This window comes from Protomyctophum parallelum (genome assembly GCF_964188405.1).
Source record: "Protomyctophum parallelum genome assembly, chromosome: 1".
In the NCBI taxonomy this organism is placed as follows: domain Eukaryota; kingdom Metazoa; phylum Chordata; class Actinopteri; order Myctophiformes; family Myctophidae; genus Protomyctophum; species Protomyctophum parallelum.
Window position 1 is genome coordinate 107,670,912 of NC_139697.1, and position 18,693 is coordinate 107,689,604.

The window sequence follows — 18,693 nt, forward strand, 5'->3', positions numbered from 1 at the left end:
TGCCTTTAAGGTAAATATTTATACTAGTATATCCTTATAGCCATACTGCCTTTAAGGTAAATATTTATCCTAGTATATCCTTATAGCCATACTGCCTTTAAGGTAAATATTTATACTAGTGTATCCTTATAGCCATACTGCCTTTAAGGTAAATAAATATACTAGTATATCCTTATAGCCATACTGCCTTTAAGGTAAATATTTATCCTAGTATATCCTTATAGCCATACTGCCTTTAAGGTAAATATTTATACTAGTATATCCTTATAGCCATACTGCCTTTAAGGTAAATATTTATACTAGTATATCCTTATAGCCATACTGCCTTTAAGGTAAATATTTATACTAGTATATCCTTATAGCCATACTGCCTTTAAGGTAAATAAATATACTAGTATATCCTTATAGCCATACTGCCTTTAAGGTAAATATTTATACTAGTATATCCTTATAGCCATACTGCCTTTAAGGTAAATATTTATACTAGTATATCCTTATCGCCATACTGCCTTTAAGGTAAATATTTATACTAGTATATCCTTATAGCCATACTGCCTTTAAGGTAAATATTTATACTAGTATATCCTTATCGCCATACTGCCTTTAAGGTAATATTTATACTAGTATATCCTTATAGCCATACTGCCTTTAAGGTAAATATTTATACTAGTATATCCTTATAGCCATACTGCCTTTAAGGTAAATATTTATACTAGTATATCCTTATAGCCATACTGCCTTTAAGGTAAATATTTATACTAGTATATCCTTATAGCCATACTGCCTTTAAGGTAAATATTTATCCTAGTATATCCTTATAGCCATACTGCCTTTAAGGTAAATATGTATCCTAGTGTATCCTTATAGCCATACTGCCTTTAAGGTAAATATTTATCCTAGTATATCCTTATAGCCATACTGCCTTTAAGGTAAATATTTATACTAATATATCCTTATAGCCATACTGCCATTAAGGTAAATATTTATACTAGTATATCCTTATAGCCATACTGCCTTTAAGGTAAATAAATATACTTATATATTATATCCTCACCGCTACCTGTGGAAAGACATGTTGTGATTGGCCAGTAGTCAACCTGTCTGCCTGTCTGTCTGTCTGTCTGTCTGTCTGTCTGTCTGTCTGTCTGTCTGTCTGTCTGTCTGTCTGTCTGTCTGTCTGTCTGTCTGTCTGTCTGTCTGTCTGTCTGTCTGTCTGTCTGTCTGTCTGTCTGTCTGACAGCCTCCTGGCGGTAGAGAACAGAGAGGATGCTGGGATATTCTTGATGTTGTCGACGACAGGAAACTATTCTCTGTCACCTCTGATCTACACTGCTGCAGGTACACACACACACACACACACACACACACACACACACACACACACACACACACACACACACGCACTCACACAAACACATGCACACACACACACACACACGCACTCACACAAACACATGCACATGCACGCACGCAGGCTCACACAAACACATGCACACGCACTTGATTGGACAGTTTTATTGTGTGCAGTATCGGCCTCTGTGATTGGTTGTGAATTGTTCTTCTTTTTTCCAGAGCTGCCAATCAAAATGCTTCTGATGTTGATGTACTCTGTGTACTCGATTACTGCTCTGAGTAGTCTGTACAGGTATGTACTCTAAATACTAGTAATCTGTACAGGTATGTACTCTAAATACTAGTAATCTGTACAGGTATGTACTCTAGATACTAGTAATATGTACAGGTATGTACTCTAAATACTCTGAGAACCATGTGCAACCCAAATTCGGCACAAACCAAGGGACTAAATTAATTTTGTTCCTATGCCACCAAAATGTGGAACGCCCTACCAACAGTCATTAAGACATGCAAATCCCTTGACTCCTTCAAAACCGCTCTCAAAGGGCACCTACGGACGGAACTGGCCCCATAAAATCTGTGATGATTTCCTGTTTTTTAGCTATATAGAATTATCAAATCAGCCTTTATTTATATAGCACATTATAACACAACCAAGGTTGACCAAAGTGCTTCACAACAAATACATTAAAGCAGAATACAAATACATCAAGCAGAGCATAGAAAAAAAACATATAGCATTATAAAATCAAGGAAAAAAGGTGCGTTTTGAGTTGGGACTTAAAAATGTCAATGGTTTGAGCAGCTCTAATATGGGAAATCTCAGGGCAGTGTTGGGGTTGTTGGCACAGTCAGCAGTGACTGGTCAGCAGTGACTGGTCAGCAGTGACTGGTCAGCAGTGACTGGTCAGCAGTGACTGGTCAGCCGACCTCAGAGCTCTGTAGACGCTGTGACGCTGTATGAGTTCTTCCACTGCTGGCCTGCTCGCTTTGCCTAAAAAAATGGCAACTAAAAAATATGGGGAAGCAGCTTTTTGCTTCTACGGGCCGTCGGCATGGAACAAGCTCCCTCTGTACCTTCGTCAGGCAGCCTCTGTAGACATTTTTAAAGCTCAGCTCAAGACCCACTTCTACAACATTGCTTTTAATTGATCTTTTATTTTTTTGTTATTCATGTCCTCACTGTATTACTGCTTGTTTTTTAATGTCGTTGCCTTGCTTTTCTTTTTTATTCTCCATTGTTCTGTAAAGCACTTTGAGCTGCATTTCATGTCATGAAAGGTGCTATACAAATAAAGTTTTATTATTATTATTATATATGGGGGGGGGGTGCAGGCCGTTGAGGGATTTAGACGTGGATAGGAGGATTTTATTCTCTGTTTGATGGGGATTTAAGCAGTCACCGTCTCTGTTATTCTTTCTTAATTTTACAATATAGAGATCGACTACTAACTATACAATCGAATAAATCTGTACACGAGATAATTTCAGATTTCAGAGAGGGAGGGAAATACTAAATGAACTGTTAACTTCATTTTAACACTTTTCGCTGGGGTGAGTTGGTAAACGGGCGAGTCGTTTGGTATTCAATCAAAGCAGGTGCACAACACTGCCACACAATGCACCAGTATGACTATTAGTACCAGTAGGGGCGCTGTTGTGCCAGAAACAGAGAGTTGCACCACTCACACAGGTGTGATTGTATTTAATGTCCACAATATGAACGTTTCGCCTGAGGAAGGTCGAAAGACCGAAACGTTAACAGAGCTACATAAATGCACCGTTTACAAATGTCTCAAATCCCCCCCCCCCCCCCCCTCAGGAACCAGGGCCCGTTGCTCCGCCCCCTGGAGTTTGTCTACCTGCTGGGATTGGTTGCCGTGGAGATCCTGCGTGAGGTCGTTTACCCGCTGTCGCCGTGGCAACAGACGCTGCCTTTCATCCCCCTGCTGGTGACGTCTGTGTACTGCAGCCTGGGAGTCACTTATAGCTTCATAAGGCTGTACCTGACCCTATAAATAAACGCTGACCCCTGCTGTTAGCGCTGTGTACTGCAGCCTGGGGCCGAACCCTGTCCACACTGCATCGTGTTCAGCTTGTTTGGTTTCCATTGTGTTCGTACTTCGACTTCGTTGTGCGGCGGGGCTACTAGTGTGCACCCAAAATAGCCGATCTACAAGCTCGATTATAGGTTCATGTAGATCGCCTATAATTCCGTGCGCGCACCGCTGTGCACAAGGTCGCTGTTTCCACTGGTCGGTTGTGTCGCTTTCTATGAAAGCAGTGAAGCATGTGTTAAAAAGTGAGGACAGAAAAAGTGATTGGCCTGAATGTGATGACGTATGACGATAAGAGCGCCCCTCCCCTCCCTTCACACAGGTGTGATTTTTTTTATAAATGGTTCATGGTTATTGTAAACATGTTGTGATCGCTGGTTCATTTCTTTTTTTTTTTTTTTTTTTTTTTTTTGCGGCTTACGCCTTTTATGATTTTTAAGGGAAGACAGTAGGCTGACAGGAAACGGGAGAGAGATGGGGGGTGATGGGTACATGGCGGTAGTCGGGTCGGGAGTGCGGGAGACTGGAGACCAGCGGTGGTGCCAGAGTTAGTACGGCTGGGGACGGTCACCGTTACGCTTGGGCCTGGCCGGTTCTCGGCCATGGGCCGGCTGGGTGCAATCATTCACGGGCTGCGGATTAGAGCGCCCCCTACTGAACACCCGCTGGAAACACGACATGACGAGTTAATAATATCTAGGTTTTCTGTTGTTTTTTTAAATACAACTTGTAACAAATGAGTAACTCAGAGTTGTTGACGTTATTTCTGCACTGTTGCTTTTATCTGGGAAACATGTTAATTAATTATAATGATTTATTAACATCATTAATTCAATATTTTAACATCAGTGTTAAGTCGACATAATGTTTACTAAACATGTTAACCCATTGTGAACGGGCACCCATTTTGGTGTTGGCATCATGTATGCTACTTGAATAGCAGATCTCAGAGCTTGTAGGGTTCTGCTATTTTTGAAAAATCGAAGAGCGACTGACATTTTTTAGAATCTGATCTCAGGTCAGAATGGGTTCATCAGACCAGTGTGTGTCCGGCGGAAACCTCGTATGAATCTGATCTCAGGTCAGAATGGGTTAAAGTGAAATATCAGTCTCTAAACTGACCAATAGTTCCAAATATTAGTATATCTAGATCAGCGCTGCCCAAAAGGTAGATCGTGATCTACCTGTAGATCACAAAGGCTGTGCAGGTAGACCACATGACATGCCCCTGGCCTAAAATACAAAAAAACCTATTTTTGGCATATGCCACTTGAATTAAAGGACCTATAACATAAAATTCAACTTTTTCAATTTCTTTTGTGTTTTTGGGGCTCCCATGTGTGTTTTCTATCCCCACAAATAACCAATTTTGAACAATCAGGCCTTCATGTCATATGGGTGTTTTAATGGAAATTGCTCTCAGAAACAGCTCGACTGATTTTGGCCTCATCGTGATGTCATCAATGTCACCCTACTTTGTATAATTCCTCCTTTTCTTCAGTCTTCAGTTGCAAATTTGCATTTCCACTTTGTTTACAATGTCCACCATTGTTGATTTTCCAAGCTGGCATGGAATGGAAACAAGCCTGGTTTTATATAGCATCAGTATTATAATGACTCAAATATTAAATAATCTGCATATCAGCACCCCCACCACCTCAGGACATTGTGGTACTGCAGATAAAACTGCTTTCAAAGTCCAGAAAGAAATGACAAGGCCTGGTTATATCAGGTGATTGAGGCTCAAACCATTAGAAATAACTTTGAGGGACATAGACAATATGATTATTAAATATTAAAAGCAGTTTTTAAATGCATGTTATTTGCACTTTAAGGTGACTTGATTGATTTACATCAAAAGGGACCTGCCTCAAACCCACAATGCAATACTTTGTTATCGACAAATTACGAACGCCACGTGCTGAAAGTGTATACCACTATAACATCTGGATTGTTAGTTTAACCGCAGCAGCCTTGCATCTTTATTGTTGGCATGTCTTAAAAATAGGGGAACATTCGGCAAAAACCAACATTCATCTATACCAGTCATCCAAAATGGAAGAACAAGAAACCGGCATTGAAGGAAATGAAGGACACATGAAGTGAAACTATGCAAATATTAATATTCCATTACATGGGTGTTGTGTTGTCTGCATCATTCAGAATAACACAGCATTCCAGTCTTGCAAACCGTACGTTATTCAAATCTTTATTCAAAGTGAATATTCAAAGAGGGTGAATAATGCAATTCATGCATGCATGCACACACTCACTCACGCACACACACTATAACTGATCTAACCTAATGGATAGATGTCTAATGTTAAACCTAACCCTAAGCATAAAAACTTGGGGACACCAATTTTTTTGTTCATATTTGACATGCGCTCGGGCCTGTCTAAGGTGCACGCACGCACACACGCACACACACACAGACACACTCCAAAGCCCCGACAGGTAGATTTTTAAACTATTTTCAGCAGTGGGATAATATAATTTTCGGTGGGTAGTTCTTGTTCTGCTGGTCATTTAGCAAGTAGCTCTCAAGTAAAAGAAAGTGTGGGCACCCCTGATCTAGATGTTATGAACATGTCTAGTGGGAAGCACAGTCTCTAAACTGAAGTGAACATTATTTTACATGAAAACATGGAAATACATTGTGTTTATAAAGTTAAAATGGTCTCACACCCAAACATGGAAATACATTGTGTTCATAAAGTTAAAATGGTCTCACACCCAAACATGGAAATACATTGTGTTTATAAAGTTAAAATGGACTCACACCCAAACATGGAAATACATTGTGTTCATAAAGTTAAAATGGTCTCACACCCAAACATGGAAATACATTGTGTTTATAAAGTTAAAATGGTCTCACACCCAAACATGGAAATACATTGTGTTCATAAAGTTAAAATGGTCTCACACCCAAACATGGAAATACATCGTGTTCATAAAGTTAAAATGGTCTCACACCCAAACATGGAAAACATGGAAATACATCAATCAATGGAACGGAGCGGACTTTCATTTCCTCTTCTTGAACATCCTGTTGAGCGAGGAGGAGGCGTGGTGTTTTTTCTGGGCTCCTCCCTCTCTGTCCTCTGGCTCCGCCTCTCGCCTCCTGTCTGCATCCCGATTGGAGGAGGGGGAGGAGGAGTCGGGGGCGTGGCCATGGGGAGGAGAGGAGTGGGCGGGGTCGGAAGGAGAAGAGGTGTAGATGGCCTGTCAATCAATCAATTAGTAATTTATATTTATTAGTAATAAATTAGTCACTTATATTTATAGACCTTTATAAAGGTTCAAATGTAATCTAGTTCATTTATAGATCTGGTATTCTCCATCCATCCATCCATCTTCAACCGCTTATCCGTAGTCGGGTCGCGGGGGCAACAGCTCCACCAGAGAGCTCCAGACTTCCCTCTCCAGAGCAACATTGACTTCCTCCTGGGGGATAGAGCACCGAAGTCTGACGTCACTTTCAGTAGAGGGCGTCTGTCCCCAGGTTCATGTATTTTTTTAGTTGCATTGTAATCCCCATAGGGGGGATTTGAGATCGCTTCATATAAGAACTGTGTTTGAAAAATAAACATGTCACCCCGGCCGCTTCACTCATATGGATATGAAGAATCAACTGACTGAGAGAAAACGCTAATGTTACTGCTGCTGAATTAGTTAGATTTTCGCTAGAAGTAGACTGTATCATATATGAGTGACTGACTGTTGCAAACGATACAGAGACACCTTCCCGACAATAACGCAGAGACAGCTTGTTTATTTTTGGACCACAATGCTTATAGTAGACGATATTAAGATCACCCCATGTTATTCTCCATAGAGAAATGACTTCCGCGAACCAGGGGAATCGAAGGGATGAGCAAGTTACGTCAGGACTTCGGTGCTCTATTCCGAGACGTTCCAAGGCCAGTGAGTCGATGTGTTTCCTCCAACTGCGCCTTGGTCTGCCCCGGGGTCTCCTCCCAGTGGGATGTGATCCTTGGTCTGCCCCGGGGTCTCCTCCCAGTGGGATGTGATCCTTGGTCTGCCCCGGGGTCTCCTCCCAGTGGGATGTGATCCTTGGTCTGCCCCGGGGTCTCCTCCCAGTGGGATGTGATCCTTGGTCTGCCCCGGGGTCTCCTCCCAGTGGGACGTGCGTCGAGGACCTACCTAGGGAGGCGCCCGAGAAGCACCTCAGCTGACTCCTTTCCAGGTGAAGGAGCAGCGGTTCTACTCCGAGTCTCTCTCGTGTGACTGAACTTCTCACCCTCTCTCTAAGGGAGATTCCAGCCACCCGTCGAAGAAAACTCATTTCGGCAGCTTGTATTCGCGACCTTATTCTTTCGGTCATGACCCACACTCATGACCATAGGTGAGAGTAGGAACACTTCATGGCCATAGGTGAGAGTAGGTACACTTCATGGCCATAGGTGAGAGTAGTTACACTTCATGGCCATAGGTGAGAGTAGGAACACTTCATGACCATAGGTGAGAGTAGGAACACTACATGACCATAGGTGAAAGTAGGAACACTTCATGACCATAGGTGATTGCTCGGTAGACGGAGAGCTTTGCCTTCTGGCTCAACTCTCTTTTCGTCACAACAGTGATATAATACATACATAATACCGCCCCCTGCCGCTCCAATTTTCCGGCTGATCTCCTTCTCCGTCCTCCCCTCACTCGTGAACAAGACCCCGAGATGATTGGTATTCTATAGAGTTTATATATATTATCTAGATAGCGTATTATGTAGATCCATCCATCTTCAACCGCTTATCCGTAGTCGGGTCGCGGGGGCAACAGCTCCACTAGCGTGCTACGAAGAAAACTCATTTTGGACGCTTTACAATTTACAATTTAGGCATTTAGCAGACGCTCTTAATCCAGAGCGACTTACATTAAGCAATAACAAAAAGCATGGGAATACATCACATAAAAGCATTTATCATGAAACATGCGTAAGCTAAGAAAGTAACAGTGGAATATCTATATAATGAAACTATACATATAAACTATACATATACTACTATGCTATACATATGTACTATGGCATGCTATGACTATATACAATGCAATTATAGTGCTGTCTACATAACATGCTATAAGTCTATTAAATGCTATCTAAGGGCGCTTTCACACCCAAAGTTCGCTTAGAAGGTCCGGATCAAGGACCAAGGACCAAATATTTGCATTTTGATTTTGGTCCGTTTGGTGTTCACACTGGACTTTGTAAAGCGTACCAAATATGTAAACAAATGACACGTGGACATGTTAAGCGAACCAAATAGTGAGGGGGAAAAGAACATGAGGGGAAATCACTGTCTACAATTTTTGGGGCAACCTTCAGTCACACAGAGAGAGAAGAGAACAGCAACATGACAGGCAGCAACAACTTGCTATTGCATTCATTCTTATTAATTATTTTATTAGCCAAATAAGAGCAACAGATGAACAGAGGAGCAGTGTTTGAACAATAATGTGCTTGCTGCTGAATGCTGATGCATACATTTCACGGAGACGTATAGCCTACAACAAGGTATCCCCGATAAAAAGGACTTTTCTTCCATGTGTGCACCTTCACCCATGTTATTTCTGCGCATCAAATCGGCGCCGCGGCGGGCATTTCCATGTCATCTTATGGTTTGGTCAGTTGGTTATTGAGCTTCAAGTCAGAACAGCTCCGCTGCAGCTAATTGAGTTGACCTAGTTTTACGTCTTTTGCTATAGTGATGTAATCAATTAATCATTTGGGACCACCTGTGTATAGCTTATTTAACATTGGCTTTTTCTCGATACCTGCGGCCTGCGCGACATGGATGATTTTAAATATTTCTCTGTCTCTGCGTCTCTCCCATATAAATATATGGGTCTCTCCCCCAGTCCCCTCATGTGCGTGCGCGCCCACGCGCCCACACACACACACACACACACACACACACACACACACACACACAAAAAAAGGAGGGGACACGAGTTGAAAGAGAAACTCGCATGAAGACTCATGCATCGCAGATTCGCATGCTTTGTGCGTGGCGGCACTGGCGGCGGCCGGCGCATGCTTAAAATAAACAGATCTACAAGCTTACATCGTGTGTCATACCGTAGGCTACACCATTCCATGTCGATAACTTGTACATTTTGCGCATGTGAACCTCGTATGCTGCGCTGCGCCTCGACATATACTGTATGCGTCTACTATTAAAATCAGACTGTCAGCTGTCATATGATCCCCGTAAAAAAATACATGTTTTTATAACTATAATTATTAATGCAGCCTCACAACTGCCGACACCCGACGGCTATTTTGCCTATCGTCCTGTATTTGGTCCTCTATAAAGTCCGAATGCATTCACACCAGTAACGAAGCGCACCGTGGTTCGTTTGGAAGCGAACCGAGTCCGGCCTTTTTTAGCGGACCATGGTTCGTTTCTTTGATCCGCACCAGAGTTCGTATGCACGTTCACACCAACCGAACCAAAGGGGTAAGCGGACCATGGTTCGTTTTAAACGAACCAAACATGTCCGGTGTGAAAGCGCCCTTAGTCTACAGAAATGCTATCTAAGGGGGTAGGGTAAGTGCTATGGGCCATGATGGAGTCTGAAAAGGTGGGTTTTCAGACTACGCTTTGTATCCTCAACCTTATTCTTTGGTTCATGACCCACAGCTAAAGGGAATTAAGTTAATTAAAGTAAAATTCAAGTGAAGAAAGTGAAATTAAATAATTAGTTAGAATTACCTGTGTGGAATATGAGGAGGACATGAGGGGAGGGGCTAAGGCACTAAGCCCCGCCTCCCCTCCTCTCAGCTCTCCTAAACTGGAGCTCTTCTCCAGAGACCCGCCCACAGGTGATGATGTCATGAAGCCATGCCCCCTCTGGGGAGGAGTTAGGGGCTTGAATGGCGGGAGAGGGAGGGGCTTGGGGGCAACGGAGCACTGTGATTGGCTGTGAGGCGCCGTCGGGTAGGCGGAGTCTGTTTCTGATTGGCTCAGAAAGACGTCCCTGAGAGGAGAGAGAGGTGATGATGATGCGTTCAAGCCACACCCCTCCAATTGAGATAAGCCCCGCCCACTATCCACCAACCTCTGAGAGTCTCCCGTTCGCTGCTTCCGTGGCAACAAGCTCAGCGCTGAGAGAGAGAGAGACATAGCGTTTATACAGGAGAGAGAGAGAGAGAGAGAGATAGCATTTATACAGGAGAGAGAGAGAGAGAGAGACATAGCGTTTATACAGGAGAGAGAGAGAGAGAGAGACATAGCGTTTATACAGGAGAGAGAGAGAGACATAGCGTTTATACAGGAGAGAGAGAGAGAGAGAGACATAGCGTTTATACAGGAGAGAGAGAGAGAGAGACATAGCGTTTATACAGGAGAGAGAGAGAGAGAGAGAGACATAGCGTTTATACAGGAGAGAGAGAGAGAGAGACATACAGAGAGAGAGAGAGAGAGAGACATAGCGTTTATACAGGAGAGAGAGAGAGAGAGACATAGCGTTTATACAGGAGAGAGAGAGAGAGAGAGACATAGCGTTTATACAGGAGAGAGAGAGAGAGAGACATAGCGTTTATACAGGAGAGAGAGAGAGAGAGAGAGACATAGCGTTTATACAGGAGAGAGAGAGAGAGAGAGAGAGACATAGCGTTTATACAGGAGAGAGAGAGAGAGACATAGCGTTTATACAGGAGCGAGAGAGAGAGAGACATAGCGTTTATACAGGAGAGAGAGAGAGAGAGACATAGCGTTTATACAGGAGAGAGAGAGAGAGAGAGACATAGCGTTTATACAGGAGAGAGAGAGAGAGAGAGAGAGACATACAGAGAGAGAGAGAGACATAGCGTTTATACAGGAGAGAGAGTGAGAGAGAGAGAGAGACATACAGAGAGAGAGAGAGACATAGCGTTTATACAGGAGAGAGAGAGAGAGAGAGAGAGAGACATAGCGTTTATACAGGAGAGAGAGAGAGAGAGACATAGCGTTTATACAGGAGAGAGAGAGAGAGAGAGACATAGCGTTTATACAGGAGAGAGAGAGAGAGAGACATAGCGTTTATACAGGAGAGAGAGAGAGAGAGAGAGACATAGCGTTTATACAGGAGAGAGAGAGAGAGAGAGAGAGACATAGCGTTTATACAGGAGAGAGAGAGAGAGACATAGCGTTTATACAGGAGCGAGAGAGAGAGAGACATAGCGTTTCTACAGGAGAGAGAGAGAGAGAGACATAGCGTTTATACAGGAGAGAGAGAGAGAGAGAGACATAGCGTTTATACAGGAGCGAGAGAGAGAGAGACATAGCGTTTCTACAGGAGAGAGAGAGAGAGAGACATAGCGTTTATACAGGAGAGAGAGAGAGAGAGAGACATAGCGTTTATACAGGAGAGAGAGAGAGAGAGAGACATAGCGTTTATACAGGAGAGAGAGAGAGAGAGACATAGCGTTTATACAGGAGAGAGAGAGAGAGAGAGAGACATAGCGTTTATACAGGAGAGAGAGAGAGAGAGACATACAGAGAGAGAGAGAGAGAGAGACATAGCGTTTATACAGGAGAGAGAGAGAGAGAGACATAGCGTTTATACAGGAGAGAGAGAGAGAGAGAGACATAGCGTTTATACAGGAGAGAGAGAGAGAGAGACATAGCGTTTATACAGGAGAGAGAGAGAGAGAGAGAGACATAGCGTTTATACAGGAGAGAGAGAGAGAGAGAGAGAGACATAGCGTTTATACAGGAGAGAGAGAGAGAGACATAGCGTTTATACAGGAGCGAGAGAGAGAGAGACATAGCGTTTATACAGGAGAGAGAGAGAGAGAGACATAGCGTTTATACAGGAGAGAGAGAGAGAGAGAGACATAGCGTTTATACAGGAGAGAGAGAGAGAGAGAGAGAGACATACAGAGAGAGAGAGAGACATAGCGTTTATACAGGAGAGAGAGTGAGAGAGAGAGAGAGACATACAGAGAGAGAGAGAGACATAGCGTTTATACAGGAGAGAGAGAGAGAGAGAGAGAGAGACATAGCGTTTATACAGGAGAGAGAGAGAGAGAGACATAGCGTTTATACAGGAGAGAGAGAGAGAGAGAGACATAGCGTTTATACAGGAGAGAGAGAGAGAGAGACATAGCGTTTATACAGGAGAGAGAGAGAGAGAGAGAGACATAGCGTTTATACAGGAGAGAGAGAGAGAGAGAGAGAGACATAGCGTTTATACAGGAGAGAGAGAGAGAGACATAGCGTTTATACAGGAGCGAGAGAGAGAGAGACATAGCGTTTCTACAGGAGAGAGAGAGAGAGAGACATAGCGTTTATACAGGAGAGAGAGAGAGAGAGAGACATAGCGTTTATACAGGAGAGAGAGAGAGAGAGAGAGAGACATACAGAGAGAGAGAGAGACATAGCGTTTATACAGGAGAGAGAGAGAGAGAGAGAGAGAGACATACAGAGAGAGAGAGAGACATAGCGTTTATACAGGAGAGAGAGAGAGAGAGAGAGAGAGACATAGCGTTTATACAGGAGAGAGAGAGAGACATACAGAGAGAGAGAGAGAGAGACATAGCGTTTATACAGGAGAGAGAGAGAGAGACATACAGAGAGAGAGAGAGAGAGAGACATAGCGTTTATACAGGAGAGAGAGAGAGAGAGACATAGCGTTTATACAGGAGAGAGAGAGAGAGAGACATAGCGTTTATACAGGAGAGAGAGAGAGAGAGACATAGCGTTTATACAGGAGAGAGAGAGAGAGAGAGAGACATAGCGTTTATACAGGAGAGAGAGAGAGAGAGAGAGAGACATAGCGTTTATACAGGAGAGAGAGAGAGAGACATAGCGTTTATACAGGAGCGAGAGAGAGAGAGACATAGCGTTTATACAGGAGAGAGAGAGAGAGAGACATAGCGTTTATACAGGAGAGAGAGAGAGAGAGAGACATAGCGTTTATACAGGAGAGAGAGAGAGAGAGAGAGAGACATACAGAGAGAGAGAGAGACATAGCGTTTATACAGGAGAGAGAGAGAGAGAGAGAGAGAGAGAGAGAGACATACAGAGAGAGAGAGAGACATAGCGTTTATACAGGAGAGAGAGAGAGAGAGAGAGAGAGACATAGCGTTTATACAGGAGAGAGAGAGAGACATACAGAGAGAGAGAGAGAGAGACATAGCGTTTATACAGGAGAGAGAGAGAGAGACATACAGAGAGAGAGAGAGAGAGAGACATAGCGTTTATACAGGAGAGAGAGAGACATAGCGTTTACTTTATACAGGAGAGAGAGAGAGAGACATACAGAGAGAGAGAGAGAGAGACATAGTGTTTATACAGGAGAGAGAGAGACATAGCGTTTACTTTATACAGGAGAGAGAGAGAGAGAGAGAGAGAGAGACATACAGAGAGAGAGAGAGACATAGCGTTTACTTTATACAGGAGAGAGAGAGAGAGAGAGAGAGAGACATACAGAGAGAGAGAGAGAGCATGTGTCACTGCCAGTGTTGGGGGTTGTAACGGCGTTCTAGATAACGGCCTTAAATAATGGGAATACTTTTAGTGTAACAGGGTTGCACTGACCCTCATACCTATAGTTGATTTTCAATCAGACATGCGTTTTAGCTCGGAGCACTGCATGGGAGAAGTCGCCAACGCAAGCGTATTTACGTGAGTGCAGTCCCGTGAATTTGTTTCGCTCGTGCTCGTTTCGTGCACACACCCCCCCCCCCCCCCCACCCCCACGAATCATCACACCTGATTCTGTTTATCTTTTTGAGTGGTGCAACCACTCCAAGGAACAGCAATGTCTGTGTTCACCTACCTATGTGTTGGTTCACCTATGTGCCTATGTGTTGGTTAATGAGCACCACTATATGACTATGAGTACCAGTAGTTGTGCCAGAAACAGAGAGAGGGATAGTGCTGCACTGTTGCCTGCTAATGAGATCACACGCCTGCGTTCCTCGCGCCCCGTTTGAGGCCCTATAGAGTAATCTGTTACCTTCTCCAAAAGGAATGGTGTTACTAGCTCTTCCATGCTGATTGGCTGTGAGAGATAGAGGGGGCGGGCCCTACCTGAGCTCTTCCATGCCGATTGGCTGTCTGCCGTGCCACTCAAAGGCCAGAGGTCACTGACTCGCCGGTCCATCTGCCACGCTGCGTCTGCAGGCAGCCAATCACAGAACAGGTCAGAGAGGGTGAGCCAATCAGATTGTAGATGTGATATTTTCATAACGGGTTAGGGTAAGTATAAGTATTTAAGTATAAAAGTATTTAAGTACATTTCAGAGTATCCGGTGACAGGATATCCTCATCCATGTCATCGAGGTCGTCAGACAACAGGAAGTGACGCGTAGGGGTCGAAGGTCGCAGACCCAGGAAGGAAGCATCCACCTTGAGGCAGTTGGCGAGGGCAGGAAGTCCGGGGTTGTTGACCAATGAGTAGCCGGTTAACATCTCGATCTGTCGCCAGCGAATCAGACGCTCCCGCAGGGCCGCCGTCACCTCCCCTAATGCCTGTCTGGCCAATCGGAAGAGAGATAACATATCTAGCACCTCCCCTAATGCCTGTCTGGCCAATCAGGGAAGATTCACCTAATGTCAACTCACCTAATGCCAGATAAGCAGGCAGACGGGCAGACAGACAGACAGACAGACAGACAGACAGACAGACAGACAGGTCTTACTTGGCAGACAGACAGACAGACAGACAGTTTGTTAGACAGACAGACAGACAGACAGTTTGTTAGACAGACAGACAGACAGGTCTTACTTGGCAGACAGACAGACAGACAGACAGACAGACAGACAGGTCTTGGCAGACAGACAGACAGACAGACAGACAGGTCTTACTTGGCAGACATTATCTTGTGGTTGATGTCCTCCATGGAGGAGCTACGACCAAATAAGGACGTCCTCTTCCTCTTGATTTTCTCTGCCTGTAAAACAAAACCAATAAGTTAATACACCAAGGGTTAAGATTGAGGTCCAGGCTAGGCTAAACTTCCGCTCGCTCGAGCCATTGAGTTATAATTGTACTTCCGGCAGTCTTCCGGGTGCTTCAAAACGCCACTGAGCGACTTCTATTGACATGAATAGCGTGTGAGTGAGCTGGGTTTTGTAGTTTTCTTACAGCCTGCAGCAGCTGTCCCTCAGCTGTGTTTCTGGGTTTTGTAGTTCTACATCATATGTGTAGTTCTTACACCCTCTCTAGCCTGCAGCAGCTGTCCCTCAGCTGTGTTTCTGGGTTTTGTAGTTCTACATCATATGTGTAGTTCTTACACCCTCTCTAGCCTGCAGCAGCTGCGTCTCAGCACAGTGTTTCTGGGAGTTGTAGTTCTATAGTTTTGCAGTTTTCTTACACCCTCTCTAGCCTGCAGCAGCTGCCTCTCGGCAGAGTGTTTCTGGGTATTGTAGTTCTGTAGTTCTACTTCGTGGGTGAACTGAAGCCATCTCTCCAGACCGTCCACTGGAACCCAACGAGGATGTTCCACCATCTGTCGTTCTGCGAGACGCAGGGCGGCGCGCATCTACACACACACACACACACACACACACACACACACACACACACACACACACACACATTATAAACACACACACACACACACACACACACACACACACACACACACACACATGTTATAAACACACACACGCACGCATACGCACGTGCACGCAGACAGACAGACAGACAGACAGAGACAGACAGACAGGTAACCTGTCTACCTGCTCCAGCTCCTCCTCTATATTCCTGTGTCTGGTCATGTGACTGTGGGCGGAGCCTTCCAGCTCTCTCAGCCTATCAGCTTCTAGCTGGACGGAGGTCATGTGATCCCGTAGCTTCTCCTGAAGCTCCGCCTTCACTTCCTGTACGGAGGGCTGATCGTCATCCGCTTCCTGTAACCTACAGGAAGTAAACAAACACTGGAACCTAGCAACCGTGTGTGTGTGTGTGTGTGTGTGTGTGTGTGTGTGTGTGTGTGTGTGTGTGTGTGTGTGTGTGTGTGTGTGTGTGTGTGTGTGTGTGTGTGTGTGTGTGTGTGTGTGTGTGTGTGTGTGTGTGTGCGTGCGTGCGTGCACGTGTGTACAATTTACTATTACAATTTAGAATTCAGGCATTTATCAGACGCTCCGAATCCAGAGTGATTTACATTAAGCAAGAACACAAAACATGGTAATATATAATGAATCATACGTGAACCTAACAGTGGAATATCTATCTAAGGAAACTATGAGTCTACACTATAGAGTGCTATGTCTACATAGAACTGTAATGGGAAGTCCATTCCATAGTTTAGATTGGGAGTGAGTCTGTAGTTCTGACTGCAATGGGAAGTTCACTCCATAGTTTAGATTGGGAGTGAGTCTGTAGTTCTGACTGCAATGGGAAGTACATTCCATAGTTTAGATTGGGAGTGAGTCTGTAGTTCTGACTGCAATGGGAAGTTCATTCCATAGTTTAGGTTGGGAGTGAGTCTGTAGTTCTGACTGCAATGGGAAGTTCACTCCATAGTTTAGATTGGGAGTGAGTCTGTAGTTCTGACTGTAATGGGAAGTTCATTCCATAGTTTAGATTGGGAGTGAGTCTGTAGTTCTGACTGCAATGGGAAGTACATTCCATAGTTTAGATTGGGAGTGAGTCTGTAGTTCTGACTGCAATGGGAAGTTCATTCCATAGTTTAGGTTGGGAGTGAGTCTGTAGTTCTGACTGCAATGGGAAGTTCACTCCATAGTTTAGATTGGGAGTGAGTCTGTAGTTCTGACTGCAATGGGAAGTACATTCCATAGTTTAGATTGGGAGTGAGTCTGTAGTTCTGACTGCAATGGGAAGTCCATTCCATAGTTTAGATTGGGAGTGAGTCTGTAGTTCTGACTGAAATGGAAAGTTCATTCCATAGTTTAGATTGGGAGTGAGTCTGTAGTTCTGACTGCAATGGGAAGTTCATTCCATAGTTTAGATTGGGAGTGAGTCTGTAGTTCTGACTGCAATGGGAAGTTCATTCCATAGTTTAGATTGGGAGTGAGTCTGTAGTTCTGACTGTAATGGGAAGTTCACTCCATAGTTTAGATTGGGAGTGAGTCTGTAGTTCTGACTGTAATGGGAAGTTCATTCCGTAGTTTAGATTGGGAGTGAGTCTGTAGTTCTGACTGTAATGGGAAGTCCATTCCATAGTTTAGATTGGGAGTGAGTCTGTAGTTCTGACTGAAATGGGAAGTTCATTCCATAGTTTAGATTGGGAGTGAGTCTGTAGTTCTGACTGTAATGGGAAGTCCATTCCATAGTTTAGATTGGGAGTGAGTCTGTAGTTCTGACTGAAATGGGAAGTTCATTCCATAGTTTAGATTGGGAGTGAGTCTGTAGTTCTGACTGTAATGGGAAGTTCATTCCGTAGTTTAGATTGGGAGTGAGTCTGTAGTTCTGACTACAATGGGAAGTTCATTCCATAGTTTAGATTGGGAGTGAGTCTGTAGTTCTGACTGCAATGGGAAGTTCACTCCATAGTTTAGATTGGGAGTGAGTCTGTAGTTCTGACTGCAATGGGAAGTTCACTCCATAGTTTAGGTTGGGAGTGAGTCTGTAGTTCTGACCAGAGGCGCAACACGGACCGAACGCTAGGGGGGGACAAATAGCGGCGCCGCGAAGCGGCGCCGCCGAAAAATCCGTCCCCCCCGTCCCCCCCACCACCCTAGGGGAGGGGGGGATGGGGGGGTCTAACCACAAAAACGTGGGGTTATGGTTAGGGTTTGGGGTCCTACAGAGAGGTTGTTCCAGTGACTCAATGTACATACAAAACTGCGTTTTGGCACAGTTATTATTATTATTATTATGAATTACCTGCCTGTGATTCCTCCTCCACAAAAACGTGGGGTTATGGTTAGGGTTTGGGGTCCTACAGAGAGGTTGTTCCAGTGACTCAATGTACATACAAAACTGCGTTTTGGCACAGTTATTATTATTATTATGAAATACCTGGCTGTGATTCCTCCTCCTCTCCAATTTATCTCAAAACGTAAAAGTTTAACCACATTATCAGCAGCGCCTCAAACAGGTCAAAACTCACTGACCATCTGATCTGTAAGTTAGCCTATCCTATATAAAATGTACAACACCTGGGAAGTTTTCAGGAGAGGATGTTTTAACATCAACATATATAGTTAGTGTTAAACCCATGCAACTCGGGAGGAAAGAAAAACCTGCAGCGCCTTACCTGCATGTTGACAGTTTAATAGCGGCGTGACCCGCCGGCGTCGATCTCCTCCTTTACCCAAATCCCCCAAAATAATAATATAATTCCCAAAGTGGGGTCCGG

General features: G+C 44.1%; 2 protein-coding genes across 4 annotated transcripts in view; one reads left to right on the top strand and one right to left on the bottom strand.

The window, feature by feature from the left end:
- Window positions 1–3,756, top strand: part of alg8 (ALG8 alpha-1,3-glucosyltransferase) — a 39,838-nt gene extending 36,082 nt beyond the window's left edge. For all 3 annotated transcript variants that reach the window (XM_083774431.1, XM_083774433.1, XM_083774432.1), the window contains 3 exons: window positions 1,241–1,338; window positions 1,573–1,645; window positions 3,179–3,756. In XM_083774431.1, coding sequence (XP_083630557.1) covers window positions 1,241–1,338; window positions 1,573–1,645; window positions 3,179–3,374 — 367 coding nt within the window. In that variant the 3' untranslated portion in view covers window positions 3,375–3,756. The remainder of the gene's footprint in view (window positions 1–1,240; window positions 1,339–1,572; window positions 1,646–3,178) is intronic.
- Window positions 3,757–6,242: 2,486 nt separating this feature from the next.
- LOC310857559 (stromal interaction molecule 1-like) overlaps window positions 6,243–18,693 on the bottom strand; it is a 37,317-nt gene continuing 24,866 nt past the window's right edge. Inside the window, exons 9-16 of the mRNA XM_083763272.1 lie at window positions 16,109–16,286; window positions 15,742–15,909; window positions 15,233–15,318; window positions 14,662–14,900; window positions 14,456–14,542; window positions 10,497–10,542; window positions 10,151–10,415; window positions 6,243–6,638 (exon numbers count right to left, since the gene is read on the bottom strand). Of these exons, the coding sequence (XP_083619398.1) occupies window positions 6,441–6,638; window positions 10,151–10,415; window positions 10,497–10,542; window positions 14,456–14,542; window positions 14,662–14,900; window positions 15,233–15,318; window positions 15,742–15,909; window positions 16,109–16,286 (1,267 nt within the window). The 3' untranslated portion in view covers window positions 6,243–6,440. The remainder of the gene's footprint in view (window positions 6,639–10,150; window positions 10,416–10,496; window positions 10,543–14,455; window positions 14,543–14,661; window positions 14,901–15,232; window positions 15,319–15,741; window positions 15,910–16,108; window positions 16,287–18,693) is intronic.